This window comes from Manihot esculenta, chromosome 9, assembly GCF_001659605.2.
Source record: "Manihot esculenta cultivar AM560-2 chromosome 9, M.esculenta_v8, whole genome shotgun sequence".
Classification (NCBI taxonomy): domain Eukaryota; kingdom Viridiplantae; phylum Streptophyta; class Magnoliopsida; order Malpighiales; family Euphorbiaceae; genus Manihot; species Manihot esculenta.
In genome coordinates, this window is record NC_035169.2 from 4,226,417 (window position 1) to 4,239,710 (window position 13,294).

Below are 13,294 nucleotides of genomic sequence, written 5' to 3' on the forward strand. Positions count from 1 at the left end.
AAATAAAAATACAAAAAGTTAGACCGAGGATGTGAAGAAACCATTACTAAAAAAAACTTCTCAAAAGAAAACAAAATCTTTTCCATCCAAACGTAGAGAAATAGAGAAATCAATAATAAACGAAAGCAGAAAATAATTGAAAATTAAAACAGTTAAAATCTTTTGAATTTTTTTTAGTTCCGATCCTCTTTTCCTTTTCATTTTTCCTTTTGCCCGTTTCTTTTACCAGAATTATAATCCCTTCAACTTAGTACAATTCCTGCTATAAAATCTCATTAACTATGAGCTCGAAGAAACTCTAAAACTAGAACCGATTGAAAACTCAACCGATGAGTTTGAAACCGATCAGCCATAGTAAATCAAACCCTCTTTTTCCCCTCCTTTCTCGCAAACCAAACACAAACGCTGCCTCAATTCCTCAACCCCTGCTCGCAAAAACCCGTCTAAAACCCTAATCGTCAATCCACCGAAAATCCCATAAGCGTTAAAGTCCAAATCAATGTCCCGATCATGAAACTTCACTCCCTATTACGCCAAATCTCTCATCCATGGATTCAGAATCTTCGCACCTACTGCACGGAAGAAATGGCTGTTGTCAATGAAGTTCTCCCCATCGTTGCCACTGCCAAACCCATGGAACCAGCATTAGAACCTTTGGTTCCATTCTTATCTCCTGGCATTGTCTCTTCTATAATCGAAAATCCACCAAGTCCTCAATTGTGCTTTCGTTTTTTTATCTGGGCATCCAAGTACAAGCGTTTTCGCTCGTGGGTATCTCGCACTGTAATCGTTGATATGCTCATTAAAGATAATGGGTTTGAATTGTATTGGCAAGTTATCAAAGATATAAAGAATTGTCATATTTCAATATCGGCTGATGCATTTACAGTGCTGATTCAAGCATACGCGAAGATGGGTATGGTTGAGAAAGCCGTGGAAGCTTTTGAAATGATGAAAGATGTTGACTGTGAGCCTGATGTTTTTACTTATAATACAATTTTGCATGTCATAGTGAGCAGAGAAGTTTTTTTGTTAGCTTTAGGGATTTATAATAGAATGTTGAAGCTCAATTGCTTACCAAATATATTTACGTATAGCATGTTGATAGATGTTCTTTGTAAGAGTGGGAAAACCCAGAATGCACTTCAGATGCTCGATGAAATGACGCAAAGAGGAATTTTGCCAAATAAGGTTTTATATACAATAATAATTTCAGGTTTGTGTCAAGCTCAGAGGACTGACGATGCTTATAGGTTGCTTAATACGATGAAAGATAGTGGGTGCAAGCCTGATCTTGTCACTTATAATGCTTTGCTTGATGGGTTCTGTAAGTTACGTAGAGTCGATGAGGCATTGGCACTTTTAAAGCTTTTTAAAGAGGATGGTTATGTGCTTAACAAAGAGGGATACAGTTGTTTGATTGATGGGCTGTTTAGAGTGAGGAGGTTTGAAGATGCGCAATTGTGGTACAGGCAAATGATTGAGGATAATATCGAGGCTGATGTTGTCTTGTGCACTATAATGATCAAGGGGTTATTGAAAGCAGGCAAGGTTGAGGATGCATTAAAGTTGTTGAGTGAAATGACTGATAGAGGTGTGGTTCCTGATACTCGTTGTTATAATGCTTTGATCAAAGGTTTTTGTGATATGGGTCTCTTGGACGAGGCAAAATCACTTCATCTTGAGATTTCGAACCATGATTCTTTTCCAAATGCCTGCACTTATACCATTTTCATTTGCGGTATGTGCAGGAAAGGGTTGGTTGGGGATGCACAACAAATGTTTGATGAGATGGAGAAGCATGGGTGTTATCCTTCTGTGGTTACATTCAATGCTCTTATTTATGGACTTTGTAAGGCTGGAAAGCTTGAGGAAGCTCAACTTTTATTTTACAGGATGGAGATAGGGAGAAATCCTTCATTGTTTCTACGTCTTTCTCAGGGTGCTAATCGGATTCTTGACACTGCAAGTCTACAAACTATGGTGGAGCAATTGTGTATCTCAGGATTCATTCTCAAGGCATATAAGACTCTCATGCAACTTGCTGATAGTGGGGTTGCACCTAACATTATAACTTACAACATTCTGATTAACGGTTATTGCAAGGCAGGCAACATTAATGGTGCTTTTAAGCTCTTAAAGGAGCTTCAACTCAAGGGGTTGTCACCAGATTCTGTAACGTATGGAACCCTTATAAATGGGCTTCTAATTGTTAAAAGAGATGAGGATGCCTTTAAGGTGTTTGATCAGATGTTGAAGGCTGGGTGTGCACCAACTACGGCTGTTTATAAATCACTTATGACTTGGTCATGCAGGAGAAAGAAGGTACCTTTAGCTTTTAATATTTGGTTGCAATATCTGCATAACACTCCTGGCCGAGACAATGAAGAAGTTAAAAAGATAGAGGAATACTTTGAGAAGGGAGAGCTGGAGAAGGCAGTTCGAGGGTTACTTGAGATGGACTTTAGGTTAAATGATTTTGAGTTGGCACCATATACTATTTGGCTAATTGGACTGTGTCAGGCAGGTAGATTAGAAGAGGCTTTGAAGATATTTTTCATTCTTCAGGATTGTAAAGCAATTATTACTCCTCCAAGTTGTGTGAAGTTAATACATGGATTATGCAGAGATGGAAATCTTGATCTTGCAGTTGAAATGTTCCTTTACACAATTGAGAAAGGTTACATTTTGATGCCACGAATTTGTAATCATCTACTTAAGTTGCTCCTTCGTTCGAATGAGAAAAAGGATCATGCATTTGATCTTTTGAACAGAATGGAATCACTGGGATATAATTTGGAAGCTCACCTTCACCGAACTACAAAGTTCCTTTTACATGGTGATCCGGTACATTTTAGGGACAAGAAAGAGTAAGCTTCTTAAATATTCAACTTTCTCCAAAACCATGCTCCAAGAAAATGTAAGTTGACTGGGGACCCTTTTTAGTCTCTTTGAAGGAGAACTGAGCATCTTCATTAGAATCCTGGGTTTTACTAGAAATGGAATAGAAGCTGAAAATGAACTTTGACAACTGCTGGGGCATTACTCCAAGAAATGAAAAAAATGCAGCTTTAGACTGACAGGATGAAGCGAGAGAACTGGTGGGGCCGATTCCACTAAGGATGGGATGAAGCTCAGTTGAGTTTGATAATGTCAATAAAATTGCAATTTCATGAGCTTGCTTTTCCATTATTTTGTTTCCATCCAGGCAGTTGTTGCAATTGTTGTAAATCAAAGCCTTGATCTTGTATTCTTTACCGGTTACGATTAGATTAGTGGACCTAAACTTTTTCAGATTTTACTGGATGGAATAACCAATCATCAAGAAAGTTGATGGTTCATGATTTTATGTCCATCTCAAACATTCTGTAACTTGTATACTGAAATTTATTTGTAAGTTTATTACTTGTTCAGAGAAAAGAGAAAAGGGAGAAAAAAGTACTAATTTGATTGAAACTGAATTGTTCTATGTTTATATTCATGGTAATTGGTAAGTGCTATTTGTGTTATTCTATGCTATTCTGTTTTGATCATGTAGATGAAGTTGATGTGTCAGGCAAAGCTTAATGAGAGGTAGGCTTATAGCTATCACTCTCAATGTGGTATAGTTATGGTTGTAACTGGCAGCTCATGTCTCACCGTCCAAAATTTCATTTTTGTTGAACGGTGAGATATCTTCCTCAATTTAACGTGCACATGTATGTATGCACATTCTAATCTCTTATGTATTCTTAACCATGTATGTGTTCTGTGCATACCTACATCTTTCAGATGGTATTGTGCATACCATCACACTAACAAGTTTTGCAAGTATCACGGGTTACTATTATGTATGAGCAATAAGCAGCACCAAATGTAAAACTACAAAATTGCTTCATGCTTCATTTGTAGGGTCCTTGATTGAAGTGTGAATTCATTTTCTATGAATTAATTGATAGTTGTTTGTCCTGTGGTTTCTATATTAGGGAAACAAGATTCCATATTATTTTGCGTCAAGTCTTTTAAAGTTCTCGTGTCATCTCTAACATCTGATCTGGTCAGTCATGTACTTGAATAGATGCTTGCTAATGTCGGCACTTGGCACTTCGTAACATTATATTGTCAATTCTTCTGTTGTTTACCTCAGTTTGATTGTGATAAAATGTTCTTATCCATACTTTCTACTGCTTAAAGAGTATTATTTTTCATACAAATTAATCTTGAATGCCACAATTAGGGTTCTGTGAATTGGTTGAATCAGTAGTTCTTTTCTGCATTGTACCTGGTAGCTGGAAATTGAACTATCTTTTCCTTAACTTCGATGCTCGGGAATATTTTGGTATCGTCAATAGGTGTAAATCTTGTATTATGTGATCATTGTAATTTGTAAGACTCGAGGGAACTCTTAGTGAAATAAAAACAGAAAAAGGAAGAAGAAAGGAAATTACCCCTGTAACGAAATTATTGGAATCTTTATTCTCCTTTAGGTTATGTGTTTTGTTGCAGTTGAATGGAGTTCTATCGGATACAATGAATCAAGAGCTGTAACTATACCGTCTGCATGCATTTATCAGTTCTATGCAATGAAAACACTTTTTTGGTCCTCTTGTTCTGGACCTAGGGATTGAGATGGTTAATAATGCCTTGGCGTGCATAAAATACTAAACGCCTCTGCATGTCACCATATTTGTTCATCAACTCATCCATCATTGCTTTAATCATTAATTATCTAACTCTTTCTTATGTGTTTCCTCTGTTCTTAGTTTTATGTCCATGACACTTATCAATTCTAGGAATTTGTGAACTCGTCAAGGAAAATGATTTTTCTTTGATTGATCATAGAAAGGGTTCACAATTCACATCATGCAAATCAAACCCATTGGTCGTTTTATGTTATTTCTTGCTATGTTCATCCTTTTAGGTTCAGCATAGCTGTTTCAGGCCATCTTGCAGCAGGTGCAATGTAATATATGTAGTTCAAAGACAGGGTTGTGGTGTAATTGGACGTTGTTAGAATTGGCGTTACTTTATGCTTAAAACTGTTTCTTTATCCAACTTGTCAGTTTTTCTCCGTCTTGAATTACTTTTTATCCTTTATTGGGATTTTCATTTTGTTCTTTTTGCTATCTTTTTTTTTCACCATGTTTTCCTATTAAGTTTCGGGTTTCAGTTCTTGGGGAAGCAATGTCATCTTCACTAGGAATCCTACATGTGCCTCTCTTGCTTATGAAAAAGTCTTGGACGTGGCTGCACTCATACTTGAAGCTATCAGTGATGAAGCTGATTTCTGGGCTCCCCTAAATAGAGCTTTATGAATTCTTGGCCATTTACAACCTAAGAGCTCAGTTTTGCTTGGGATACAAAAATGGATTGGTAAATGCGAATGCTTCTGTTCAAAGCATGTTAAAGAGTGATAACAAAACACACCTTAGTATGTTCTGGCCATATGGTGATAGCTCCATCATGCTGAAAAAATTGTCGCTTGTTTGTTTATGGAGAAATTTAGCCGTGGAAGACCAACTGGAATTCAGTTACCATGTTTTCTACTATGCTAATGACTATATTTTATGCAATGTCTCTATTGACATGAGAGGGCAGCTGAAATGAGCCACTGAAATTTTCAAGAAGATTTGCTGAATAGGAATCGCCTGAACATGAAATAGCTTCTGCTACTAATAATTTTTCAAGTGAACGGGCAAGGAGATGGTGGATGTGTATGTAATTCTGATTGTTTAGCAGCTGTTGAGAGAATTTGCTTGGAGCATAAAGAAGTCTTCAACAATGAAGATTGTGCCATTTATTGTACAGAGAAATTACGTTCAGCGCTTTGTCAGTCTTAATATATGTTTAATGGGAGTCTAGACAAGCATCTTTTCAAAATGGCATGCATCTTCCATAGAAGATGAGGTATGATGTAGCTCTTAATTTGGCATCTGCATGAAGAGTTGGATAACATATAGTGCACACGCAGAATCAAATTTGCTAATATAATGCTGGACTTGAATTTCAATGCTAAGCTTAGTGATTTTGGAGTAGCTTTGGTTATAGAACCAAATTTTAGGCCTTCAAAGCAAATGTGGGAATAGGACCAGATAAAAGGTTTAAATCTTAATATTTCATCATCCCATTTTGGATATTAGTATAGATTTTGATTCTTCATCCTTCGCATTTTGTTAGATTTGTTTATTGCCATATGGAAAGATATCTAAATTCACCGTCTCTTTCTCCAGAAGGAACACTTCTTTTTCGAGAACATGAGATAATGAAATAGTGATATCATTTTTAAGAAAAATTACTATTTGGTCTTTATAGCATGGAAAAATTAACTATTTAGACTTCGTGGTTTCAAAAACTCAACTAAAAGGTCCCTTCCTTTAAGTTCTATGTTACCGTTAGTCTATGGGCGAGAAAGAAGCTAATGTGACAGTGCAAAACTAACATTAATCTATACAGAATCATTCGTTCAAGGGATGCGCTACTCAGTCTGTAGCGGGCACATGGTGATGACTCAAATTCCATTAATTCTGCCTGCAGAAATTGCTACTTGCTTGTTTATCACTAACAAAGCAGAGAATAAGCATGGAAAGCTCAACTGGATGAGAGCTGTTATATTTTCTATAGTTCTAATGCCTGTAGCTTTTGCAATGCTTCAACCGAAAGGAAAGAGGAAGGGAAGCAAATAGGCCCAAGTGTCACTGAACATTTTTGAAAGAGATTTATTCATTAGGAAATGCCATACAAGATATAGCTTCAGCTACTGATAACTTTTCTAAGTCAAAAGGATATTGGAACAAGGAGGTGCTGCACATGTTTACAAGGGTGGCTATGCAATTCTGGTGATTTGGTAGCTGTTCAGAGAATCTACATAGAGCAAACTGGCAATGAAGAAGTCATCTCCAATGAGTTGAAGATCATACGCCAGTTAGAATGTAATAAAATTGTGGCATTGATTGGCTGGAGCAATGGTCAAGATGAGCTTTTACTAGTGTTGAGATTCTTTCTGTAAATAGTATAGAATTGTAGTGATAATTAGAGATACGATTATGTGATATGATTGAGACACGAGTAGGCTATAATTAGGGAATTAATTTATTTTCTTACCTAATATGTACTCTTGTAAGTAGTATATATATTCTAATTGACTTGAGGGGAATAATCAAGTATTTTCTCTCAAAACTTCTACTTTCTTTTTCTTCTTTTCATCATCGGTTTCATGGTATCAGAACCTCCCATCGATGTTGGGCCTCTCATAAATGTGTCACGCTCCAGTATGGTTCTGGGCGTGAGGGGTGTATTGAGTCCCACATCGGTTTGGGAAAGGGGTAATGTGCCCCTTATATGGGTCACGGGCAATCATCCCCCTTAGCCTCCCATCGATGTTGGGCCTCTGATAAGCGGTTGTCGAAGCCGTAAAAAATAAACCTATTATCAACCAACAAAATAAATTTGTTGATAGTGGCAATAGGGTCGAACCACAGGGAATTGACACCAAAGATTTTCCTAATAATGACTAGGTAAAGTAAATAACAAGTAAATAAAAGAGGGGGGTTTTGTTTTGATTAAATGGCAAACGAAAGCAATAACTTAAATAGATGAGAAATTTCAATAAGAGAAACGCTTCTAGTTGAAGTATGGATCTTATTTCAGATTGTTTAGAATTGATCATTGATTCTTTAACACTCATATTTATTCCAATAAATTAGTTTTGGATGTGGAAGACGCTTCTCACAATCCAAATTCCTCCTTAGTTCTAGTTTGATTAGGAAACGTTCGCTAATCAAACACTAGTTAACAAGTTGCCAAAGAACGTCCTTGGGGCCTTTGGCATCGAACAACTGTTAACTGCATTAAGACTTAGAGAAACCTAATTCTAACCTTGCCAACCGCGTGGTCAAGTTTAGATCATGCAACTTGATTAAATGTGAGTTTAAATATTCTAAGCAATTACGGACCTAAATTATTTAAACAATTGTTACTCAAGCAATTAAAAACAATGGGCCCTTATTGATTCTAAAAGTAAAGCAACAATTATAGAAATATCAAATTGCATAAATATTGGAAATAAATAGAAGTTTAACAATGGAGATTTAAATCTCCCAATTCATCACAAAATCTGAAATTCACCAACTTCAACTAGAGAGGATGGAAATTAGCCACACATGGTGGACTAAATACACAAAAGATGAAAAGAAAAGAAAAGGGAAGAGCTGCAGAGTTTCTGGCGAGAGGAAGAGGAGGCTCAATAGCTGATCCCAGGAAGATCTGCTGGTTTGGAGGCTCTCCTTTTATAGCTGAAGAATTCCATCCTGCACATCAATTTTAGTTCTTGCTGTACTTAAGAATGGTCTTCCAAGTAGGATATCAGAGGTGATTTTGCCCTTGTCTTCCTCCATGTCAATAACATAAAAATCTGCTGGAAAGACTAATTGGTCCACTTGCACCAACACATCTTCTAGCACTCCCTTGGGGTAGACAACAGATCGATCAGCCAATTGGATCATAATGCTGGTGCCCTTGAGTGTACCTGCATTCAACAAGTTAAAAATAGAAAGAGGCATGACATTTATTGAAGCTCCAAGGTCACACATGGCCTTCTTTATTCCTATGTTGCCTATTTTGCATGAAATGGCAAACATTCCTCTATCCTTGCATTTGGTGGGAAGTTTCCTTTGAATGACAGCTGAGACACACTCCCCCATACTTACCTTTTTATGTTCAGCAAGTTTCCTCCTATTGGTGCATAGCTCTTTGAGAAATTTAGCATACCTTGGTATTTGTTTGATAGCATCAAGTAGGGGTATGTTGATTTCCACTTTGCGAAGTGTCTCCAATATCTCTTTTTCCTCTTTCTCCTTTTGGGATCTTGCAAATCTTTTTGGGAAGGGAGGAGGTACCTTGAATTTCTCCATAAGTTGTTGTTTCTGCCTTTGACTGGATTCTGCCTGGTCTGTTGATTTGGGCAGATCACTCTCTGCCTTCTCTGGTGATTTGGGCAAATCACTGCTGGACAGCTCAGTTTGCCCAGCGATCGGGTCAGTTTCTACTAGTGAATTGGGCAAATCACTGCCCTGATCACTTTCTGGCAGAATTTCTTCCATGGCCTGTTTTTGCAATTTTTTAGCCTTGCTGTCTTGTAGCTCTTTTCCACTCCTCAATGTGATGGCACTAACATTTTGTCTTGGATTTATCTCAGTTTGGGAGGGTAGCGTCACTTGAGGCTCAAATTTGCTCATTGAAGTGGCCATTTGGCTCACTTGTTGCTCAAGATTTTGGACAACAGCAGGGGATGCAATAGTGGCTGATTCAGTGGTGTATGTTGCTGGTTCAGTAAGTGCAACATCTTCTGGTTCAGTTGTGTCAATTTTTGAGGTTGCTGGTGTTTGGACAGCAACAAGGGATGCAATGGTGGCAGATTCAGCACTTGCTAATTTTTGGACAGCAGGTTCAGTAATTGCCGGTGCAATTTCAGCAGTGGCAGGTGTGGCATTGGGTGAATTTGCTGGTGTAGAAAATTTTGCAGTAACCTAGAATCGGGTATCTGGTTCAGCTTCAAGTGTAGTGGTGATTTGTGCAGCAGACTCAGCAGCTTGGTCTGTTTCTTCGTCATCGTCCCATAGATCTTGAAACTCTTCCTCTCTTCTTAATATGTGCGCGTTCATTGAATTGACCGCTTGATCTACTTGCTGTTGGAGAATTTTCCCAGAAATTTCCAATTTCCTTACCATCTCTTCAAGTTCCATATTGGAGTTTTGAGGTGTTGCTTGGGCTTGATAGTTTTGGTAATAGTCAGCCCTTGCATAGCCATAATTCGGATTGCCCCCCCAACATGGATTGTATTGCAGATCTCTTTGGTAGTCATGGTAGTGGTCTGTCCTTGTATAGCCATAGCTCATATTGTCTCCCCAACCTGAATTGTATGTGTCAAGGTAGGGATTATGTCTTGGCAGTCCATAGAATCCTGCATGTGCTTGTTGAAGTTGTTGGGCTTGACCTATACCATAATTTCTCACCATAGAGGTTAGTTCAGAAATTTGAGAAGAGAGAAAAGACATACTTACCGTAGCCATGCTTGTAAGGTCTTGGCAGTGCGTTCAATTTCAGGATCGTAAAGAAAAGCTTCTTTACGATCAGCCCTGGTCACAAAAGGAAAATACGTTAGTTAGATCAACTCCTCGGCAACGGCACCAATTTTTGATAAGCGGTTGTCGAAGCCGTAAAAAATAAACCTATTATCAACCAACAAAATAAATTTGTAGATAGTGGCAATAGGGTCGAACCACAGGGAATTGACACCAAAGATTTTCCTAATAATGACTAGGTAAAGTAAATAACAAGTAAATAAAAGAGGGGGGTTTTGTTTTGATTAAATGGAAAACGAAAGCAATAACTTAAATAGATGAGAAATTTCAATAAGAGAAACGCTTCTAGTTGAAGTATGGGTCTTATTTCAGATTGTTTAGAATTGATCATTGATTCTTTAACACTCCTATTTATTCCAATAAATTAGTTTTGGATGTGGAAGACGCTTCTCACAATCCAAATTCCTCCTTAGTTCTAGTTTGATTAGGAAACGTTCGCTAATCAAACACTAGTTAACAAGTTGCCAAGGAACGTCCTTGGGGCCTTTGGCATCGAACAACTGTTAACTGCATTAAGACTTAGAGAAACCTAATTCTAACCTTGCCAACCGCGTGGTCAAGTTTAGATCATGCAACTTGATTAAATGTGAGTTTAAATATTCTAAGCAATTACGGACCTAAATTATTTAAACAATTGTTACTCAAGCAATTAAAAGCAATGGGCCCTTATTGATTCTAAAAGTAAAGCAACAATTATAGAAATATCAAATTGCATAAATATTGGAAATAAATAGAAGTTTAACAATGGAGATTTAAATCTCCCAATTCATCACAAAATCTGAAATTCACCAACTTTAACTAGAGATGATGGAAATTAGCCACACATGGTGGACTAAATACACAAAAGATGAAAAGAAAAGAAAAGGGAAGAGCTGCAGAGTTTCTGGCGAGAGGAAGAGGAGGCTCAATAGCTGATCCCAGGAAGATCTGCTGGTTTGGAGGCTCTCCTTTTATAGCTGAAGAATTCCATCCATCTAGGGTTTCAAAATCCCTTTTTGATTTGGTGTTTGACTCCTCTTTTGATGTTGAATTTAATTGCAATTGGAATTTCTTGGATGAGAAGCTCTTTCGTGGCTCTTGGTTTTATGTTGGTAGTGATTGGGTTGGAATTGGACTTCTGAAAATTCAGATTTCTATTTTCTGCCCAATTTTTCGCTCTTCTGTCAGTTTCTGCTGTCAAAGTGATTTGCCCGGTGATTTGAGTGTTTTGGGCAAATCACTGACCCAATCACTTTTCTGTGAGTCAGTCCAGTTTTTTGCTCTCTGTCTTCTGCGAGTGATTTGGCCAGTGTCTTCGAGTGTCTTGGGCAAATCACTTGCCCATATCACTTCTGCCTGTTGCCTCCAGGTTTCTGCTGTCAAAGTGATTTGCCCGGTGATTTGAGTGTTTTGGGCAAATCACTGACCCAATCACTTTTCTGTCAATTTTCTGCACTTTTTCTCCAATTTTCCAATTTCTTCCTTTTCTGTAAAAACAAGATAAAAACCATAAATTAAACTAAAAAATGTGTAAATAAACAATAATAATTATGATAAAAATGTGGCTAAATTATGCTTGATCAGCCTCCCATAAATGTGTCATGCTCCAGTATGGTCCTGGACATGAGGGGTGTATTGAGTCTCACATCGGTTTGAGAAAGAGATAATGTGCCCCTTATATGGGCCACGGGCAATCATCCCCTTGAGCTAGCTTTTGGGGTGAGTTAAGCCTGACCCAAATTTAACATAGTATCAGAACCAAGAAACTTGGTTCACCTGTAAGTGGTAGATCTGCCACATTGCTTTGGAGATTTTCTAAAAATTAGTTGGTCTCACCACCTAATCCATCCTCCTCACCGGCTTCCAATCGGCTTCTTGGTGAAGCAAGAATCGGTCCCACGCCCTTCTACGCGCTGTTCAAAGCAATCTATTTCCAGTACACGCGCCAGCGCATGAACCATCCTCCGACGACCGTTTCATGCCGATGACTCTTCCCCTAGCATCGCTCAACGCTAGCTACTCCAGCCCAGTAGGTCCGGTCCCTGCTCAGCCTGTTTTCACATGCCCCTTCATGAACAGTACCTTCAGGACTGTTGGTCATGTCCTGAAGCAGGTTCCTTTCTTTAAACTCTCTCTCTCAACATGTCTCAGAAGCAGATAACCCTAAATACAGTTCACATGGCCCAATCAAATAGAGTAGACTCACGCCAAATCTAATTTAGTCACTCTAAATGAAGCAAAGTACATAGAATATCTATAGTTCTGAGCTACTCAGCTACATTCTTTTTCAAACATTGCTCATTCTGGTAACACTTTTGCTTATCTAACCAAATCTTTACCCTAATCTCTGTTAGCAAATTAACTAAAGATCTTCACTGTTCAGTCATCTTTACTGCTAAATCTGTGGTTGTGCAAGATCGAAGTACTGGGAAGATGATTAGAGTAGAATATAAGTCATACGGATTATACTATTTTTCTACGTCTAACCCTTCAAGTGCTTTTGTGTCTACCACCTTTGTTGAACTCATTCATACTCGTTGGGGACACCCAAGTCTGAACAAGTTATAAAAATTGATTCCTAGTTTCTCTTCCTTAGCTTCTTTACAATGTGAGTCTTGTCAACTTGAAAAGCAAACTTGAGCTTCTTTTTCGAAGCGGATCAATAATAGGGCCACTTCTATGTTTGATATTATTCATTTAGATATTTAGAGTCCAAGTCGGGTTAGTACAACTCTGAGATTTCAATATTGTGTTACCTTTATTGATGACTATTCTCATTGCACTTGACTTTTTCTGATGAAGTTTCGTTCTAAGTTATTCTCTATTTTTCAAAAATTTGATGCTGAAATCTATAATCAATTTGGTATTTACATTAAGGTATTGTGAAGTGACAATACAAGAGAATATTTGTCTTTCTCATTCACTCATTTCTTATCTACTCAGGGTATTACTCAACAGACTTCTTGTTCTCATACCCCACAACAACATGGGGTTACTGAGCGGAAAAATCAGCATTTAATTGAAACAGCCTGCACTTTACTCTACATCACAATGTTCTGTTGCATTTTTCTTGGGGGGGAAGTTGTCCTTACTGACTATTACTTGATTAACTCAATGTCTTTCTCTGTTTTGCAGCATCAAAGACCTCATTTTATTCTATTTCCTAACCAGATTTCCACCCAGTTGTCTTTGTGTGT

General features: G+C 37.8%; 1 protein-coding gene across 1 annotated transcript; it reads left to right on the forward strand.

Annotated features, from left to right (window-relative positions):
• LOC110621965 (pentatricopeptide repeat-containing protein At1g79540) lies at window positions 1-3,456 on the forward strand. Its single transcript, XM_021766277.2, has one exon. The coding sequence runs from the start codon at window positions 511-513 to the stop codon at window positions 2,872-2,874; it is 2,364 nt and encodes a 787-aa protein (XP_021621969.1). The 5' UTR covers window positions 1-510; the 3' UTR covers window positions 2,875-3,456.
• Window positions 3,457-13,294: the final 9,838 nt, after the last annotated feature.

Bases quoted from the DNA above. Each gene is read 5' to 3' on its own strand.
- LOC110621965 (XM_021766277.2), top strand. From the start codon at position 511: ATGAAACTTCACTCCCTATTACGCCAAATCTCTCATCCATGGATTCAG.